General features: G+C 40.1%; 1 protein-coding gene across 1 annotated transcript in view; it reads right to left on the bottom strand.

Moving 5' to 3' along the window:
* The window catches only part of CLYBL (citramalyl-CoA lyase), a 552,948-nt gene that overhangs the window by 96,052 nt on the left and 434,509 nt on the right, over positions 1–22,387 (bottom strand). Inside the window, exons 3-4 of the mRNA XM_069757968.1 lie at positions 21,776–21,964; positions 11,095–11,196 (exon numbers count right to left, since the gene is read on the bottom strand). Coding sequence (XP_069614069.1) covers positions 11,095–11,196; positions 21,776–21,964 — 291 coding nt within the window. The remainder of the gene's footprint in view (positions 1–11,094; positions 11,197–21,775; positions 21,965–22,387) is intronic.

The raw sequence follows: 22,387 nt of genomic DNA, 5'->3' as shown, positions 1-22,387 counted from the left end.
CAAGACATCAGTCTGCCCAGTGCATCATATGAGTGTATCATAGAAGTGTGTGGAGCTATGAAAGAATTAATACAGAATTTAACCAGAAGGTAACTGAAGGTAACTAGATAGTCACTGTAAACAATGTTTATGTTTGTTTTCAGTCTCACCCCTATAATCCTTCACTTTCTGCTATCAACCCTAATTCCTACACCTAGTAAGGAAATGTTCATCTCTTCTTCCATACTCCCCATAAATCTCACCTCAGAACTGTTCCTCAACATACAATCTTCTGTCTCCAAACACAGACAGCCCCCTCATGCCCTCTCCTGCTCCCACCTGCTATCACTTTCTCTGCTCCTCCTCACTGCTCGTGAGATTTCTCCAAATCCTGGCCCTCCTCACCATATCCCCACAGTAATTTCTACCTCCCATCCACGCTCTATCACAAATTTCCATAACCTCTCTAACCTTATACCCATTCACCCAGCCCCCGTGTCCCCAGTCCCACTAACAGGAGTTTATGGAACGCTCGCTTTGTCTGCAACAAACTTTCATACATCCATGATATTTTCATTACTAACAAACTTTCCTTCCTCGCTATCACCTAAACCTGGTTCAACCCCTCTGACACAGCCTCTCCAGCTGCACTTTCATATGGTGGATTCCACCTTTCCCATACACCCTGCTCCAGCATTAAACATGGTGGAGGAGTTGGTTTTCTCCTGTCAGATAGCTGCTCCTTCACCCACATCCCACTGCCTCCCTCTGAAACCCTCCCTTCCTTTGAGGTGCACTCTGTGCGCATCTACTCCCCCTCCAACTGGATGTCATTTACCACTCCCCAGGGCCAGCCATTACCTTCTTTGACCACTTCACCACCTGGTTATTTCCTCTCCACTGACATCCCCACTATCATCATGGATGACTTCAACATCCCCATTGACACTTCCCTCTCACCTGCCACTAAACTTCTATCTCTCACTTCCTCCTTTGGCCTCGCGCAATGGTCTTCTGCAGCCACTCACAAAGATGGCTGCACATTGGACTTCATCTTCACCCGTCTCTGCTCCCTGTCTAACCTCTCTAACTCACCTCTACCTCTTTCTGACCAGAACCTGTTTACATTGTCTTCCCTCGCCACTCGTCCACAATCCTCACTCCATAAACTTGCAAACCCTCACAGAACTTTTAAACACCTCGATCTACATTCACTGTCTGAATTCCTTCTCTCTCTTACAGACATAAGTTCCCTACACAATGCACATGCAGCTGCTGCTGCTCTATATAACACCACAATAGCTGCAGCTCTGGAATCGGTTGCACCGCTCACACATACCAAAGCTCGCAAAATCAACAGACAGCCCTGGCACACCAGCCTGACCAAAGAACTGAGAAGGGCTACCAGAGTTGCTGAGCAGAGAAGGAAAACATCCCACTCCAACGAGGACTTCATCGCATTCAAACAGTCCCTCACTACTTTCAAGAGACACCACCAACAGGTCATGTATTCAGGATTTCCTTAGTATTGCACCGGTGATTAAATTCTTGCCTTTCCAGGTAATGCAATGATTACCTGGGCAATACTAAGGAAATCCTGAAAACATGACCTGTTGGTGGCTCTTGAGGACCGGAGTTGGGGAACACTGCTCTACAGGATTGAGATCAGGGCTTTGTGATTGCTACTCCAAAACATTGACTTTGTTATCCTTAAGCTACTTTGTTACCATTTTGGCAGTATCCTTCGGGTCATTGTCCATTTGGAAGACCCATTTCTGCCCAAGCTTTAATTTCCCGGCTGATGTCTTGAGATGTTGATTCAGTATTGCTACATAATCTTCTTTTCTAATGATGCCATCTATTTTGTGAAGTGCACCTGTCCCTCCTGCAGCAAAAAAAGATCATATCATGATGCTGCCACTCCCGTGTTTCACAGTTGGTATGTTGTTCTTAGGTCTTCCAAGCTTCTCCCTTTTTCTTCCAAAAGTAATGATGGTCAAAAAGTTTAATTATAGTTTCATCAGACAACAGGACATCTCCAAAAATTAAGGTCTTTGTTCCTGTGTGCATTTGCAAACATTAATCTGGCTTTTTTATATTTCTTTTGGAATAATGGCTTCTTCCTGGCAGAGTGGCCTTTCAGCCCATGTTGATACAGTACTTGTTTCACTGTAGATATTGACACAATCTTACCAGTTTCCGCCATCATCTTCTCAAGGTCTTTTGCTTTTGTCCTTGGGTTGATATGCACATATAGGACCAAAGCACGTTCATCTCTAGGACACAGAACCTGTCTCCTTCCTGAGAGGTATGTTGGTTGGACATTCCCATCTTGTTTGTACTTGCGTATAATTGTTTGTACAGATGAATGAGGCACCTTAAAGTATTTTGAAATTGTACCCAAGAATGTGCCAGGCTTGTGCAAGTCCACAATTCCTGATATCTTGGCTGACTCCTTTAGACTTTCCCATGATGCTACACAAAGAAGCAGTGTGTTTCAGATGTGCATTAAAATATATCCACAGGTGTGTCTCTTATTAACTCAGATTATGCAAAACATCAGAAGCTTACAAACACAACACCATCATATGGGCAGTCCATAATTGTTTAAAGGCATAGTAATCTTAGTGTAAGTAAACTTTTGACTTTGCAGTAAGTAATACAAATGCCTTAAAACATTCTCTCTCTCTCATTATTCCGGAATTTGGCAAATAATTATAGTAATCCCAATTGACCTAAAATGGGAAAGGTTTATTCTGATTTAATGTCAATTGTATATATATTACCCCCTTTTTGGTCCGGGTCACATATTTTTAACTATTTGTGCAATTTCATGTATTGTGCACCCGCTGGTGCTATGCCATGTTGTTACCAATTCCATAAATAAAGTATTTTTACATTTTTCTCATTAACGTGTTGTACGTAATTGTGACCTCATGTTCGGTGTATCAAATACGTATTTTCCCCACTATTGCTGTATATTGTACCCTAAGTGGACTAACAAAGTAAAAAAAAAATAAGAAAAAAACAATAAAGGAATGTAAAAAAATAAAGAAAGATACACACTTGGTATCACTTTATCCAAAAAAAGTATGATGTATCAAAACATTAAATTAATTAAGCAGATTAGTAAGCATCGTGACGAGAGAAAAAGGATTAAAACATTCCAATTGCGTTTTTCCCGTCTCTGCAAAAACACTGAAAATGCAATAAGAAGTGAAGGTCCACTGTGTTTTATCAAGACCAAAGTCGACACGGCCGTCTACCAGGAAGTTTTAGAGCACTTCATTCTTCCCTCCGCCGACAAGCTTTTTATAGATGGAAATTTCATTCTCCAGCAGGATTTAGCACCGGTCCACACTGCCAAAAGTACCAATACCTGGTTTAAAAACAACAGTATCACTGTGCTTTATTGGCCAGCAAACTCGCCTGTTCTTAATCTCATGGAATATCTATGGGGTATTGTCAAGAGGAGATAGAGAGAGATATTGTCAAGATGAGAGACACCAGACCCAACAATGCAGACAAGCTGAAGGCTGCTATCAAAGCAACTTGGGCTTCCATAACACCTCAACCGTGCCACAAGCTGATCACCTCCATGCCACGACGCATTGATGCAGTATTTGATGAAAAAAGAGCCTCGACCAAGTATTGAGAGCATTTACTGAACATACATTTCAGTAGGCCAACATTTAGGATTTTAAAATCATTTTTCAAGCTGGTGTTATAAAGTATTCTAATTTAGTGAGATAATGACTTTTGGGTTTTCATTGGTTGTAAGCCATAATGGTCTGCATTAACAGAAATAAACACTTGAAATAGATCACTCTGTTTGTAATGACACTACATATATATAGGTGTCACTTTTTGCATTGAAGAACTGAAATAAATTAACTTTTTGGTAACATTTTAATTTTATGAAAAGTATACATATATATACACACACACACACACACACATATATATATATACACACACATACATACACACACACACACACACACACACACACACACACACAGTGGCTTGCAAAAGTATTCGGCCCTCTGGAACTTTTCAACCTTTTCCCACATATCATGCTTCAAACATAAAGATCCCAAATGTAAATTTTTGGTGAGGAATCAACAAGTGGAACACAAAACACAATTGTGAAGTTGAACAAAATTTATTGGTTATTTTACATTTTTGTGGAAATTCAAAAAATGAAAAGTGGGGATGCAATATTATTCGGCCCCTTCAACTTAATACTTTGTTGGGCCACCTTTTGCTGCGATTACAGCTGCAAGTCGCTTGAGGTATGTCTCTATCAGATTTGTGCATCGAGAGACTGAAATTCTTGCCCATTCTTCCTTGACAAACAGCTCGAGCTCAGTGAGGTTTGATGGAGATCATTTGAGAATAGCAGTTTTCAGCTCTTTCCACAGATTCTCGATTGGATTGAGGTCTGGATTTTGACTTAGCCATTCTAACACCTGGAAACGTTTATTTGTGAACCATTCCATTGTAGATTTTGCTTTATGTTTTGGATCATTGTCTTGTTGGAAGACAAATCTCCGTCCCAGTCTCAGGTCTTTTGCAGACTCCAATAGGTTTTCATCAAGAATGGTCCTGTATTTGGCTCCATCCATCTTCCCATCAATTTTAACCATCTTCCCTGTCCCTGCTGAAGAAAACCAGGCCCAAACCATGATGCTGACACCACCATGTTTTACAGCGGGGATGGTGTGTTCAGGGTGATGAGCTGTGTTGCCTTTATGCCAAACATATCGTTTGGCATTGTTTCCAAAAAGTTTGATTTTAGTTTCATCTGACCAAAGCACACTCTTCCACATGTTTGGTGTGTCTCCCAGGTGACTTGCTGCAAACTTTAAACAACACTTTTTATGGATATCTTTAAGAAATGGCTTTCTTCCTGCCACTCTTCCATAAATGCTAGATTTGTGCAGTGTACAACTGATTGTTGTCCTATGGACAGACTGTTCCACCCCAGCTGTAGATCTCTGCAGTTCATCCAGAGTGATCATGGGCATCTTGGCTGCATCTCTGATCAGTCTTCTCCTCGTTGAGATGAAAGTTTAGAGGAATGGCTGGGTCTTGGTAGATTTGCAGTGGTATGATATTCCTTCCATTTCAATATGAACGAATACACAGTGGTCCTTGGAATGTTTAAAGTTTTGGAAATAATTTTGTATCCAAATCCGGCTTTAGACTTCTCCAAAACAGTATCACGGACCTGCCTGTTGTGTTCCTTGGTCTTGATGATGCTCTCTCTGCATCAAACAGAACCCTGAGACTATCACAGAGCAGGTACATTTATTCGGAGACTTGATTACACACAGGTGGATTATATTTATTATCATTAGGCATTTAGGACAACATTGGATCATTCAGAGATCCACAATGAATTTCTGGAGTGAGTTTGCTGCACTGAAAGTAAAGGGGCCGAATAATACTGCACGCCCCACTTTTTAGTCTTTGAAAAAATTTCGTTCAACTTCACAATTGCGTTCCACTTGATTCTTCACCAAAACTTTACATTTGGTATCTTTATGTTTGAAGCATGATATGCTTGAAATAGGTTGAAAATTTCCAGGGGTCCTAATGCTTTCTCAAAGGCACTGTATATATATATATATATATATATATATATATATATATACACTGCTCAAAAGAATAAAGGGAGCACTTAAACAACACAATATAACTAAGTAAATCAAACTTCTGTGAAATCAAACTGTTCACTTAGGAAGCAACACTGTTTGACAATCAATTTCACATGTTGTTGTGCAAATGGAATAGACAACATATGGAAATTGTTGGCAATTATCAAGACACACTCCGTAAAGGAGTGGTTCTGCAAGGTGGGGACCACAGACCACATCTCAGTACCAATGCTTTCTGGTTGATGTTTTGGTTACTTTTGAATGTGGGTTGTGCTTTCACACTTGTGGTAGCATGGGGCAGACTCTACAACCTACACAAGTGGCTCAGGTAGTGCAACTCATCCAGGATGGCACATCAATGTGAGCTGTGGCAAGAAGGTTTGCTGTGTCTGTCAGCGTAGTATCCAGAGGCTGGAGGCACTACCAGGAGAGAGGCCAGTACACCAGAAGATGTGGAGGGGCTGTAGGAGGGCAACAACCCAGCAGCAGGACCGCTACCTCAGCATTTGTGCAAGGAGGAACAGGAGGAGCACTGCCAGAGCCCTGCAAAATGACCTTCAGCAGGCCACAAATGTGCATGTGTCTACACAAACGGTTAGAAACTGACTCCATGAGGATGGTCTGAGTGCCCAACGTCCACAGATGGAGTTGTGCTCACAGCCCAACACCGTGAAGGACGCTTGGCATTTGCCACAGAACACCAGGATTGGCAAATTCGCCACTGGCACCCTGTGCTCTTCACAGATGAAAGCAGGTTCACACTGAGCACATGTGACAGACGTGACAGAGTCTGGAGATGCCATGGAGAGCGATCTGCTGCCTGCAACATCCTTCAGCATGACCGGTTTGGCAGTGGGTCAGTAATGGTGTGGGGTGGCATTTCTTTGGAGGGCCGCACAGCCCTCCATGTGCTCGCCAGGGGTAGCCTTACTGCCATTAGGTACCGAGATGAGATCCTCAGACCCCTTGAGACAATATGCTGATGCGGTTGGCCCTGGGTTCCTCCTACTGCAGGGCAATGCCAGACATCATGTGGCTGGAGTGTGTCAGCAGTCCCTGCAAGATGAAGGCATTGAAGCTATAGACTGGCCCGCCCGTTCCCCAGACCTGAATCCGATTGAACACATCTGGGACATCATGTCTCGCACCATCCACCTACGTCACATTGCGCCACAGACTGTCCTGAGATCCCTCAGCAGACCATCCGCCGCCTCATCAGGAGCATGCCCAGGCATTGTAGGGAGATCATACAGGCACATGGAGGCCACACACTCTACTGAGCATCATTTCCTTGTCTTCAAGCATTTCCACTGAAGTTGGATCAGCCTGTAACTTCATTTGCCACTTTGATTTTGAGCATCATTCCAACTCCAGACCTTCAAGGGATATTAGTTGTCATTTACGTTGATCATTTTTAGGTTTTATTGTTCTCAACACATTACACTATGTAATGAATAAAGATTTACAACCGGAATATTTCATTAAGTGATATCTAGGATGTGGGATTTTAGTGTCCCCTTTATTTTTTTGAGCAGTGTATATACCATGTTCCAAATTATTATGCAAATGATATTTTTCTCGGATTTTCCTAAATGGTCAGTGCAAATGACAGTCAGTCTAATAAAAGTCATCACCAGTTAAGAGTATACATTGAATTGTATTGAAGAAACCTCCCAATGATAACAGTATAATTTCCAAAATGAATAAAAACTCAAAATGCTCTGTTCCAAATTATTAGGCACAAACTGAACTGAAAATGATCATTTGTTGAATTTGCAGCATTAGGAGGTCACATTCACTGAACAAAAAAGCTATTTAAAGGGAACCTGTCACCTGAATTTGGCGGGACCAGTTTTGGGTCATATGGGCGGAGTTTTCAGGTGTTTGATTCACCCTTTCCTTACCCGCTGGCTGCATGCTGGCCGAAATATTGGATTGAAGTTCATTCTCTGTCCTCCGTAGTACACGCCTGCGCAAAGCAAGATTACCTTGCGCAGGCGTGTACTACGGAGGACAGAGAATGAACTTCAATCCAATATTGCGGCCAGCATGCAGCCAGCGGGTAAGGAAAGGGTGAATCAAACACCTGAAAACTCCGCCCATATGACCCAAAACTGGTCCCGCCAAATTCAGGTGACAGGTTCCCTTTAACTCCAAAAACATCCTAACACACCAAGTTATGTGTTAACATAGAAACCCTTCTTTGATATCACCTTCACAATTCTTGCATCCATTGAACTTGTGAGTTTTTGGAGAGTTTCTGCTTGTATTTCTTTGCATGAAGTCAGAATAGCCTCCCAGAGCTGATATTTTGATGTGAACTGCCTCCCACCCTCATAGATCTTTTGCTTGATGATACCTCAAAGGTTCTCTATAGGGTTGAGGTCAGGAGAAGATGGTGGCTACACCATGAGTTTATCTCCTTTTATGCCCATAGCAGCCAATGACAGAGGTATTTTTTGCAGCATGAGATGGTGCATTGTCATGCATGGAGATGATTTTGCTCCTGAAGGCACATTTCTGCTTTTTATACCATGGAAGAAGGTTGTCGGTCAGAAACTCTATATACTTTGCAGAGGTCATTTTCACACCTTCAGGAACCTTAAAGGGCCCTACCAGCTGTTTCCCCATGATTCCAGCCCAAAACATGATTCCTCCACCTCCTTGCTGATGTCGCAGCCTTGTTGGGACATGGTGGCCATCCATCAACAATCCACTATTCCATCCATCTGGACCATCCAGGATTGCTCGACACTCATCATTAAACAAGACTGTTTGAAAATTAGTCTTCATTTATGTCTGGGCCCACTGCAACCGTTTCTTCTTGTGAACACTGTTTAGAGGTGGCTGAATAGTAGGTTTATGAACCAAAGCAAGTCTTTGCAGGATCCTACACCTTGAGGTTCGAGGGACTCCAGAGGCACCAGCAGTTTCAAATATTTGTTTGCTGGTTTGTAATGGTATTTTGGCAGCTGCTCTCTTAATCCAATGAATTTGTCTGGCAGAAAACTTCCTCTATGCCTTTATCAGCACCAACGCGTCTGTGCTCAGATTCAGCCAGAAATCTCTTAACAGTACGATGATCACACTTAAGTTTTCGGGATATATCTAATGTTTTCATCTCTTGACCAAAGCATTGCACTATTTAATGCTTTTCGGCAGCAGAGATTCTTTTTGTTTCCCATGTTACTTGAAAACTGTGGCCTGCTTGATAATGTGGAACATCATTTTTAAGTAGTTTTCCTTTAATTAGAATCACCTGGAAAACTAATTATCACATGTGTTTAAGATTGATTTCAGTGATCCATTGAGCCCAGAGACAATACCATCCACGAGTACATTGAAAAACAAAACAATCAAATCTTTATGACACTTAAATCCAATTTGCATAATAATTTGGAACACAATGTATATATCTAAATCTATGTCACCATAAAAGGAGGGGGGCCCAGACACATTTCTTGCACAGGGGCCCCAAGCAGTCAGTGTCTGCCTCTGCTCCAGGCTGCACCCCAATATTAGGCCTGATATTTAATATTTAACAATTTTTAAGTGGAAAATTGGCATTCTAATTTGTTAATGAAACACAGTTTTATTACAAACAATTTACAGTAGCGAATTGGGCCTTGCGGCTGCACCCCAGAATTGGGCCTGACTATTATTAAGTCGAAATCTGGCCCTCTGATTTGCTACTGAAACACAGTGTTACTACAAACTATTTGGATTAGCTAATTGGCTCTCTGGAGACTGCCACACAGTTTTTGCACAATCTAGTTCGATGCAGGAAGATTCATTTCACACAGGACAGAATCCTATCTAGCTAACTGACAAGTTCACTTTCAGCAGCAGAAGCATCAGTGACGGATTCTCTGTGCTGTGACACTGAGAAAATGGTGCCATCAAAACAAGATGTACGCTTTTTTTATGGCCATGGACATGTGACTTCGGGAGCCAATCACAGAAGACCCTGTGTCATGACGTTCTGGATGGTTTCTGTGCCTTGATTGGCTGCTGGAATCAAGACGCAAAGTTAAGGGTAAAAAAAAGACCGGGCTACTCCTCTAATCTTTCCATACCCCCTCCCCTCATAAAACACGTCACCCCGTCCCCCCAGCTCATCATGCAGCACCACTATCTTAGCCAAAGTAATAAAAGCATTAGTGGAAACGCAATGAATTACCGAACTGTGATCAAATTTTGCTGACTGAGTAAAAATGCTCTTGAAAGCGAACATGAATCGGAACGTGCTACATTTGAATTTGAGATTGGTGAGCGTTTTCCAAACAAGTTCGCTCATCTCTACATAGAAGGCAAAATGCAAGCACCGTTAGATGAAAGTGCGTGGATGGGGTTGAACAAATGATTGCCAATGCCCCAAAACACATCACAGACTACATTGATTAATACTGCAATTTTTTCTGCCTAATCATGGCCAAAAAAATCCAACACACCCAATCAGTGTTTTGAACAATTATGAATTTTCATTGTCTGGTCTTCATAAAAATTCAACACAATCAGCTGATGATTACTAATTGTGATTGCAATTGGCCATGTCGTTTAAACAAAACTCAATGTTTCTGGATTCCCTAAAAGTTTGGCTCTTGGCCCCTCTGCTGATTACTGGTTTGAAATTCAACGTAATATCCAGCAGATCGATACATACAGAAGTCATTGAAGAGCAGATGAGATTGGTTGGAGAGTGTTTGTTTACAAGAACCCCGGACACCACATGATTAAGGAATGCCCAACAGGTGCTTGGCATCACCAAGCATGATGCTGGTTTTATCTACTACTATAACCATCAGCACAGGTAGTTTTTTTTACTAGTTTCTATGTTACCCATACATTAGATGTATAAACCTATATATATATATATATATACGGTATATATACGGTATATATATATATATATGTATATATATATATATATATATATATATATATATATATATATATATATATAGATTGTGGCCCGATTCTAACGCATCGGGTATTCTAGAATATGCATGTCCCCGTAGTATATGGACAATGATGATTCCAGAATTCGCGGCAGACTGTGCCCGTCGCTGATTGGTCGAGGCAACCTTTATGACATCATCGTCGCCATGGCAACCATTATGACATCTACGTCGATACTGTTCCCGTCGCTGAATCAGAGACGCGGGATGTCTACGTCCTTTATGACATCATCGTCGCTGTGCCCGTCGCTGATTGGTCGAGGCCTGGTGGCCTCGACCAATCAGAGACGCGGGATTTCCAGGACAGACAGACAGAAAGACAGACAGACAGACAGACGGAAAAACCCTTAGACAATTATATATATAGATATACACACACACACACGACATGAGCATATTTGTCTATTTTTCTTGAGTGTGAACAAGTGAATACAGTAAAAATGCATTGGGTGTCTTATTGCAACATGGGTAAGTATTCATATATCTCTTCTTACCTTAAAGTTAAGGAGACCTATCGCAGTTTCCACAAATGTTACCAAGTTTATTGGCTGAGCTAATTTCCTGTTTTTCAAGTGGTGTAGGAATTTTTTTGCAAACTAAAATCAAAACAAATCCATAAATAAAGCAATATAATCAGTCATTTATCCCAAGATTCAAAAAACACATATACTAGAAATACATATGAAAAAAACTAAATGTAGAAACTTAAACAAATATTGAAAAATTCAATAAGCATAGTTATGTTGCAGGCTTTTTTTTATTGAATGCTTACGAAATACTTATGTGACGTGCATATAGTCTAAGGTTATGGACGTGCTTAAATGCAAATTAGCAAACGAATAGAAAACATGAATGATGGCGCAGAATGCATATCCTTGTAGCTTAATGTGTTCCGCTTGCTCATCCGTGGCACGGAGACAGTGACCCAGTCTATCATATTTAACAAAGTAGTTGTACTTTCCCCATTTGATCTTTTTACATACCTATAAAGGGCTTATGAAAGAAGTTACAGACTTTGAAGAGGACAGATGTCAGAGGAAGCCTTAAGCTGTAAAGAAGGGGTTAGTCCAAATTCTAAGTGATATCATCTAAGAACATTAAACAGCCTTGGTGCCACTTTGGCTTTGTCATGTAACAAAGTCTAATAAAGAAACAAGTAAACAGGATATATGTCAGATACACGCGTTTCACAACTTGTGGAAGATAATAAAATATCTCACAGGTAACATAATGCTATTTAAATGGGGAAAAAAAACACAAGCCAAAATGACAGGTTTGTCCAATTCATTTTTTTTAAAGAAATATTCTGTCATTGATGGATATCAAAGGAACTGGGAATTTTAATCATCTCTCTATTCAATCTCAGTTGGGTAAATCATATCTAAGAGATTTGCATAAATATAAACCATCAAAGACTTTTCATCTTCAAAGGGGGTTTCAAGACCCTATAAGCTTTGTACTGTAATCATCACAGGTCACAACCCTGCAGGAACAGGGCTGCTATGGCAACATAAAAAACTAATGCTTAAGGCTTAGCATAATATTCTGACTAATAGAAAGGAAACTCATTCTAAAAGCTGGCAGCCTATTTACCAGAAGCTGGATTAGAGGTGTTAGTTCTTCCCCTTTTAGCTTCTACCCACAGCCCCCTGTCCCCCACCCCAATCACTTGAACCCTCCCCTCCTTCACTACATCTAAATATCACATTTTTAAGGAATGCAAAGTATGACCATCCCCTTAAATAACATATGTTAAATAAAGCAAACCCCTATATATATTAATATATAAAACACTGTATTCATTGAAATATATATATCGAATGAATATGTGCTGAAAAATGTCACATAACAGAAGCACGTCACAAAGAACGAATATTCGTGAAAACTGCAAAAAGAGACATTTGCGTTTAATCAGTGAATTTTGTTACCTAGCACATAAACCTAAAAAAAAACGATAAATGTAGCACATGTTGTTTTGATGCTTTACAGTTTTGTTTCATGGTAGAAGGCCTCAGAAAGAACAAAATGGGCTCCTCCCTGCTGTTTTTAAGCCTGTACAACATACATTATCATACCACCTGGAAATACAAGAGCGGTTTACAGGAGGGAACATCTAAAATGTTACATTAGCCTTTCCACCAAAATCTTTCTACCTTACAAGTGATTTAACTCCTGCTTTCCTGTCACATAATATTTACTTAGTGAGAAAACTTAAAAGGTGAGCTCGGAGGCAACTTTCAATTAATATATTTTCTTTTCTCTGCAAAAAAAAAAAAAGGGACAATTAAATGTTTCCGGCCAAGCAAAGTGAGGAGGTGTTGGGGAGGGGGGCGAGGGAAGAAAAAAAAAAAAAAAACAAAGAGATTGGGGAGGGGATGAAGTAGCAGCCCTCAGCACTTCTTTCAATTCCAGTGCACACCCAATAGTGTGTAAGGAAGAATGCCCACTGTTCGGGATTTGTGGGAGAATTGTCCCATGACAAAAGAGGCCGAGTTACGCTTGTTATTCTCCAATAAGCCATGCCAGTCAAACAAGTACCCATACTTAGGACAAAAGCAATGCAAGGGATTGTAGCACAAAAGAAAACAAGTAAGCCCATCTTTCAGTTGTGCATCAGCTTCCAGGTTTTATGCTTTGCATAAATAAAAATGAGAAAGAATAAAAAAAAAAAGGATGTCTGGTGTAGTAGCAGAAAAAAAAAATCTCTTCACTTCAATAAAAAAAGAATTAGTTAAAAAAAAGGTGTTAAAATGTGTAACACAGTCTTTAGATGAAAGGCTTTTCATTGAAAAGAGTGGCGGAAAGAGAAAGGCGAGAGCATGGAGAGGAGGAGGCAGGCGCCCAAATGCTGATTTTTTTAAAATTTTCTTCACTAAAATCATCACCGAGAAAGAAGAAGGACATGTTTGTCTGTCAAGAAAAAAAGTGAGGATAAAGCTAAAAAAAAAAGGGGGTGGCTGATTTTTTTTTTTTTTTTAGAAATGCTAAATTAATTTCTAAACCCTTAACTACAACAAAAGGAGAACCATGGAAAGACACCGAGAGAGGCGGCAGGAGAACAGGAACAGGAGCAACCATGATAAAATTCTGTCAAGGTGAAAAATCTAAGCGATATAGTCTGGGAGTTCTGCAGTTAGTAAGTAACGCCATAGGTTGACTCGTAATATCTCCATATCAACTATGACACAGGCGAAAAAAAAAAAAGTATAGCGTCAAGAGTCCACTAAGCAGGAGTCTGTTATACTGATGACTATTATGTGTGCATTGCAGTAGGTTAAAGATGACAATGTAGCAAATGCTGCGATAGAAATAAGATAAAATCTTAGTTATGTTTAATGTATTTGTCTATATTTGCCCCGTATTCACATGTAAAGCGCCATGGAATAAATGGCGCTATAAAAATGTATAATAATAATAATAATAATAATAATGTTCTCAGGGACAAATATATAAATGGAGATGAACTCTTTATGTAGTGAATGGATTCTTGGTATTAATGAGTGAAAAGATGTTTAGTTTGTAGAATGACTGAAAAAGCTGTAAAATGAAAGGATTGTTAAGAAAAATAATAATAATAATAATAATAATGATAATAATGATAATAGGCTGTGTCAAAGTGTTTCCAATAAATGTGAAAATGCAGTTTTCCATAAAATATGATAAATATAAACTAATTTGCTGTTCCTATGTTAATGATCAGAACCACTGGCTCGTGGCTCATCATTGCACATTGCAAGTAGAAGCAACCAAGGAATACACAGAATTTCTACGTAAATGATATTTTAAGATCACTTTGATCATCAGCAGTCTGATTTTTTGTATAATTTTGACTCTATTAATATAAGAATAAAACTTTGTGATGGCTCAGTAAAACAGACTCGATGTAGGTCAAACTGCGCTCGTTTTTACGTTACAGTGCTCCATTACAAGTCAGGCTTTTTATGTCGAAATACAAAGACGTATAATCACCACACAGCACTTATTAATGTATCATTTCACAACAGGGATATTGCAAGCTATATGATGACATTATCAAAGACAGAATTTTACATCATTATCTTGTGATTAAATATTGGTAATTGTTTTTTTTTATAAAAATGTCACATTTTTCCTGCAATTTCGGCAGTGTCATTATCCATTCATCTTTCACACTAGGTGACTATTACATCATCCTGCCTAACAACCTACTTCTTATCTCACAAGCGTTCTACACTACAAGCAGAAGCATATAATGTGCAATGTACTATTTGCTGATAGACCCCGTAGTAATAGCCGCGGATGAATACAACACAAAAGAGGTTTTTTACATTTTCAATAGAAAAATGATGAACTATAAATGTAGCAAGATATATATTGAAACAATGACAATACACAGTAATATAGTCTATCTTAGAATCATAATATTTTACACTTTGCCAATGGTTTGGGAAATAATTTCATTTCTAATAGAAACCTTGTATTCATTTTAGTAAACCCAAAAAAAAATCTGGAGTGGTAACAAAATCTAAAAGCAAACCTGTATTCTTCCAAACCATATTGTAGAAAATAAATTACAATAAAATAAAAATAATTAATTACCTGGAAACTCCAGTGCCGGAGAGGCCACCATTTTACCCCTTGTCTTCAGTGCCCGGAAGTGCTGGTGGCATGTCTTACCAGCCCTACAGAAGCATAGCACAGAGACACATCCGGAGCTCCACAGGAGTGTGAAGACCAAGACGTGCCATCTGCTCCCTGTGGAGACCTTCAAAATTCAAAAGCCTCATCATATTTAGGCTACTAATAGCAGATACCCAAAAATATTTTTAAGGCCACGTTGACTGTTTGGTGAATTTTTTACTTCAGTATTTGTAAGTCAAAACCAGGACTGGAACAATCAGAGAGAAAGTATAATAGAAACACGTCACCTCTTCTGTATTTTTCACCCCCTCCTGGTTTTCACTTACAAATATTGAGGTAAAAAACTGATCAAATACTGACCGTGTGCACGACGTTTTAGATTGTGTGCCCACGATGAGTTTTTGGTGCGTTTCTGAAGTTGGGTATTTTTACCGCTTGAGTTCCAGCAAAGTGTATGGGATTTATAGAAATCTCCTGCCCCCTGTGCTATTTTTACTCAGCGTAAACTGAGCTGCGGTACGTGTATCAAATCCACAACATGTCATTTTCTCTTGAGGGTACGCTGAGTTTTATGTGTGGAATTTCCCCATAGAACTGCATTAGATGTGGAAAATCTGTAGGTAAAAAAAAAAACGCGTTGTGTGTTTTTAGTATGCACCCAAAAGCAAGTAATCTGCATATGATTGTATGACAAATGTTTTGTCAAAAACAAAACAGCTTTATTTAAAGCATAACAGAACAAGAAACAAAACACAGCGCCAAAAACGCATGTAAAAAACACACTCAAAAGCACAATGAAAAGGTGCAGAAAATCTGCAACATCAAAAACTCACTAAAACCTCATCTTGGGAATGTAGCCTTAATGATTCTGAAGGACTCTTTAATGAATAATATTACTGGGAAATTCCTTTTTTTTGTTGAGATTTCTTTGTAAGGCGCGTGGAGATGTCCAGAGTAATGATAATGGCTGAAGACTTGCACAGACAGGATGGACAAGGTGAAAATAATAGAATACCATTGGTAACTATCACTAACTTTACATTCTCCTAAGTGGTCTCGTTCAAAAAAGTGATTCTGTTTGAAAAAAGAACCATTCAGGATATTGAATAAATAATACATATTAAGTCGATCTACTTATACCTGTTATTTATAATACGGCAGTATTGCAGAATCTAGATATTCTTTGGTCCATGCCGCTTATAACTTTTTGAATCATTACGGACAACGTTTCACAAATGATGGTATCTGTATTTTCTAATAGGAGTTACTTATTATTTTGGATGAGGCCATCAGCTTGTCAGCATAGTCCCAATGATTACCCTGTAATACAACTGTAAGGTCAAGTGTGTAACGACGTATCTTGGTTATTCAAGAGTGCTCTAAATGCCTTAGATAGCATCATAAATGGTCATGCTGCAATTAATTCACTTTTCTATCATGCTTTTTATACAATTAGCTTATTTACAGGCCCGGTAAAGATATTTGACGTGCCACTTAACATTTCCAGGATTTTATTGGCTGAAAACACAGTCATGAAACACAAACACACCTGTCAGCAATTAAAAAAAAGAAGAAATAGAGAGCAGCTCAGGAAATAATATCTGTGCTAATTAAAAACACTAGTTAAACGCTTCCTGCTTGTTCTCTAAGGTGCCCTGAGAATTGACCTTATTCCTTTTTTCCTTTTTTATGGTCATTGATACTGAGCTGACTGTGATTATTATACTACAGTGCATACATCAATATTTGGGGTCATGACTACTGTAAATAAGGAAATCTGCTATGATAGCAGCTGAGTGATATTTAGCCATTGAATGTCTAGTCCAGTCGTGTGTCTACAGTAGTGTAAAGCATTCCATAGTAATTTTTGGTACCACAACCTGAAATCATTCATCAATTATATGGTTCTACCCTAGTGCTAGCAGTTAGTAACACGGTTCTGCTATGCAATGACATCCCTGGTGCAGTCAGTGAATGAAAGTAAGTACATCCGACAATAGCTAAGGTTTCACATGCAGTCGGTCAACACCGAGGGACACATTGGTTTTGGTTTAGAGGTTTAACACAGTCGGAAGTGGAGCTTGAGGAATACTAAGAGTGTGGAATATACACACCACTAGGATTCAGATTCGGGTCTGCTAGATGGTTTGAGCAGTTGTTTCTTGACCGCAAGTATGTGATTGAATTAATTACGGTCACATTTCGATTAACTTCTCATCCGCTTCTCTGAATAAAACACTGACTAGCTTTCATTCTTTCTCTCGATAAAACATTGAGAGAAGCAGATGAGTTGGTACGTGACCTCAATTACACAAATTGCATATTGGTGGTCAAGTAAAGACCTCTCAAACCAGCCAGCATAGCCTAAACCTATTAGTCAATGTTTACATTAAGCACTGCTTGCCGAAAGTTTACCCTGTGTATGGAAAACTCACATTAACATGGTTTGTAAGGTTAATCTCCTTAAGAGGTAATTATCAATGGTCTCAACAAGGGAAAGTAACAATGGATGAATGTTGTTCAAACCTGTTGATTGGAACTGGCCAATCACCTAATGTGTATGGGAGTGTCCCAGCTTTTCTATCAGTGGTAGATCTTACTGAAGGAACATTCGTAGTTTCCTATTAAATTCCCACACTGTCTGTGCCATATTAAAATTCGGCACCAATTTATTAAGGCTGGCATTTTGAACGCCAGTCTTGATGTTTCAGCTGCCATGCACCACTGCAATCCATGTACTCCAATCTTAGACTGGAGTAAGCATCTGTTAAAACTTTTGCCCGTTTTGTGGTGTTAATTAAGATGAATTTGTTGTCTTTTATCGGAGATGCATTCTGTGAATGACTTAAAAGCAGTTTATGACGTAGAACTTTATTAGGGCACTGTCAGACAGCCAAATAAATTGGACTGAGATTGGACCGCAGTGCACAGAATGGCCAGCAGTTCACCCAACCGGAGCGTGCATATATTTCTATGCAGCTGTCACACTCGTGTCAGTAGAGCCGTGGCCAGTCCAAGGGCTGCGGTCTGATCTCGGTCTGATTTATACAGCCGTATGACTGCACCATTAAGGGAATAGTCACACATCACAATTCCAGAACACAACTTCTAAAGTGGTTATTTTGAAGCCTCTCGGAAACAGCAATTCTCTTTGTTTTTCATCAATGCATTATGAGAGCCATAACTACTATATAATTGTCTAAGGGTCACTTCCGTCTGTCCTTCTGTCTTTCTGGCTCGGATATTCATTGGTTGCGGCCTCTGTCTGTCTTGGAAATGCAAGACGCTGATTGGTCTCGCCAGCTGCCTGTCATGGCTGCCGTGACCAATCAACGACGGCCACAGTCTGATTAGTCCCTCCCTACTCCCCGCAGTCAGTGCCCGGCGCCCACTCCATACTCCCCGCAGTCAGTGCCCGGCACCCGCTCCATACTCCCTGCAGTCAGTGCCCGGCACCCGCTCCATACTCCCCGCAGTCAGTGCCCGGCGCCCGCTCCATACTCCCCGCAGTCAGTGCCCGGCGCCCGCTCCATACTCCCCGCAGACAGTGCCTGGTGCCCGCTCCATACTCCCCGCAGTCAGTGCCCGGCGCCCTCTCCATACTCCCCTCCAGTCACCGCTCACACAGGGTTAATGCCAGCGGTAACGGACCGCATTATGCCGCAGGTAACTCACTCCGTTACCGCCGCTATTAACCCTGTGTGACCAAGTTTTTACTATTGATGCTGCCTATGCAGCATCAATAGTAAAAAGATCTAATGTTAAAAATAATAAAAAAAACAAAAATCCTGCTATTCTCACCTTCCGTAGTCCGACGATGCGCTCACGCCTGCCGCTAGCATCCGGTCCCAGAGATGCATTGCGAAATTACCCAGAAGACTTAGCGGTCTCGCAAGACCGCTAAGTGATCTGGGTAATTTCGCAATGCATCCTGGGAACGCAAGATGGCGGCAGCCGTGAGCGCATCGCCAGAGGTTTGCTGGATGTACGCTGGCTCCCGTGAGTATATAACTATTATTTATTTTTATTTTTATTTTTTAACAGGGATATGGTGCTCAGAGTGCTAAATACTACGTGGGCTGTGTTAGATACCGCCTGGCTGCTATATACTACCTGGCCAGTGTTAGATACTATGTGGGCTGTGTTCTATACTGCGTGGGCTGCGTCGTTATATACTACATGGCTGCTATATACTACGTGAGCAGTGTTATATACTACGTGGCTGTGTTCTATACTACGTGCCATATGCCACTGTTCGATACTATGTGGGCTGTGCTATATATTACGTGGCCAGTGTTACACACTACGTGGGCTGTGTTATATACTGCGTGGCTGCTATACACTGTGTGGGCTGTGTTATATACTACGTGGGCTGTGTTATTTACTGCGTGGCCTATATTAACGCATCGGGTATTCTAGAATATGTATGTATGTATGTATATAGCAGCCACATGGTATATACCACAGGCCACTTAGTACTCCTATATACTACATGGCTTGTGCTATATACTATGTGGCTGCTATATACATACATACATATTCTAGAATACCCAATGCGTTAGAATTGGGTCACCATCTAGTATACATATATATAATCAACTTAGTTTTATTAGCACTGCAGAAGTACATAAAACATATTAACTTTTATTCATTTTCTCTGCATTGTTGTTGGTTGCTGTAATACCAAACTTAACATATATTTTAACATTAACCCCTTTCTGACCTCGGATGGGATAGTACGTCCGAGGTCAGATCCCCTGCTTTGATGTGGGCTCCGGCGGTGAGCCAACATCAAAGCCGCGACATGTTAGCGGTTTTGAGCAGCTGACATGTGCGCGCAATAGGGGCGAGTGGAATCGCGATCCACCTGCTGCTATTAACTAGTAAAACGCTGACAGCGGCATTTAACTAACGCTTCCGGACGCGCGGCCAGAAAAGAGCGCATCACCGACCCAGTCACATGATCGGGGGTCAGCGATGCATCAGGATAGTAACCATAGAGGTCCTTGAGACCTCTATGGTTACTGATGCCGGCTTGCTGTGATCGCCACCCTGTGGTCGACGCTCATAGCAAGCCTGCAATTCAGCTACATAGGAGCGATCTGATGATCGCTGCTATGTAGCAGAGCCGATCAGGCTATGCCAGCTTCTAGCCTCCCATGGAGGCTATTGAAGCATGCAAAAGTAAAAAAAAAAATGTTTAAAAAATATGAAATAAATAAAAAATATAAAAGTTTAAATCACCCCCCTTTTGCCCCATTCATAATAAAACAATAAAAATAAAATCAAATATACACATATTTGGTATCGCCGTGTTCAGAATCGCCCGATCTATCAATAAAAAAAGGATTAACCTGATCGCTATATGGCGTAGCCGTTTTTTGGTCGCTGCAACATTGCAATAACGGGTGATCAAAAGAACGTATCTGCATCAAAATGGTATCACTAAAAACGTCAGCTCGGCACGCAACAAATAAGCCGCCACACGACCCCAGATCACGAAAAATGGAGACGCTAGGGGTATTGGAAAATGGCACCATTTTTTTTTCTTTTAGCAAAGTTTGGAATTTTTTTCACCACTTAAAAAATAACCTAGACATGTTTGGTATCTATGAACTCGTAATGACCTGGAGAATCATAATGGCGGGTCAGTTTTAGCATTTAGTAAAACCAGCAAAAAAGCCAAACAAAAAACACACATGGGATTGCACTTTTTTTTGCAATTTCACCGCACTTGGAATTTTTTTCCAATTTTCTAGTACACGACATTGTAAAACCAATCATGTCTTTCAAAAGTACAACTCGTCCCGCAAAAAATAAGCCCTCACATGGCCATAGTGATGGAAAAATAAAAAAGTTATGGCTCTGGGAAGGAGGGGAGCGAAAAACGAACACGGAAAAACGGAAAATCCCAAGGTCATGAAGGGGTTAAACGTTTTGAAAAACGAAAAAGGTTTTTATCGTCTTTAGAATTTTTTTTTACTTTAACATTTATTGAACTTTTTCTATTCCTCCAATTAGATATTTGAACTGTAAATAGTTTTATTGCTTCAATAATATACTGTAATATTCCTGTATTGCAATGCATTATGCCCGATAGGTCACAGACCAGCTTACTCCATCTGTGACAAAATGTTGATCAGAGTCATCTCTGATCCCAGTTGTATGCTAGCCAGAGGTATGCTTGCCTGTATATTATAGTCCTGCAGCTGATAGCACAGATGCAGCTACTGCACCTCTGACATTTATTCTCTCCCGACTGCAAATGTAAAGGATTAAAGAAATTTACTATTTTTATAACTATTAAAAATTACAGTTATTACAATTTAATTGGAAAGGCCTAACACAAAGGTGAGAAAATAAGAGATTTGGTTCAGTTTGCACTACCATTTTTCTCTGTGTGCAGCCACAGAAAGGAAAAAAAAGGCATGGCATTGAATTTTTTACCTTTTGTTGGATTAGAGTTTGAAATTAAGCCAGGCTTCACATAAAAAGAGGAAATAAATTGAATTCCAGGCCCATTGTGTGCTTTGTAGGAATGCTTAAAAGACTCACCCATTTCACTTCTTCAGAAGATTCAACCTTAGGCAGCATGACACAGGAAGGCAAGACTTTGGACTGTAGGATGGCTACCAGATCTTCTTCTGCCAGGCCACTGGACACAGAATTAATCCGAACACACTTTTCAGTTTTGCCAAGGTCATACTCTTCAAGTGCTTTGACAATAGTCTCCCTGGCTTGAACCTAACAATCCCAGAACAGAGAGATTTATGTTTACTAAAGTAGAATGCATAGCAAGTAATGAACATACACACTGAACACATCATCAAGGAAATTGTGTTAGTTTTTCTTTTAGAGAGCATTAAACACGAAAATTACTTTTTTTTACCAAAAAAATTATATTATGATCCTCTTAAAATTCACCTGCGTCAATCCATTGTTCTTGTGATGCAGATATGTCTATAATATGACACTCAAACATAACCAGTATATTTTCATCCCTATACATTTGATCATTTAAATTACTTATGAAATACACGAAAAATGACACCAAATACACTATATTCGGAAAAGTATCAGGGCACCTGATCATCACACCTATATGACCTGATTGAGCATCTCACTCCAAGTCAGTCATTAACATAGATTCTGGCTCTCTTAAGGTAC

The sequence above is a fragment of the Ranitomeya imitator genome, chromosome 3, assembly GCF_032444005.1.
Source record: "Ranitomeya imitator isolate aRanImi1 chromosome 3, aRanImi1.pri, whole genome shotgun sequence".
NCBI lineage: Eukaryota > Metazoa > Chordata > Amphibia > Anura > Dendrobatidae > Ranitomeya > Ranitomeya imitator.
This window is presented reverse-complemented; position numbering and strand designations above follow the sequence as displayed.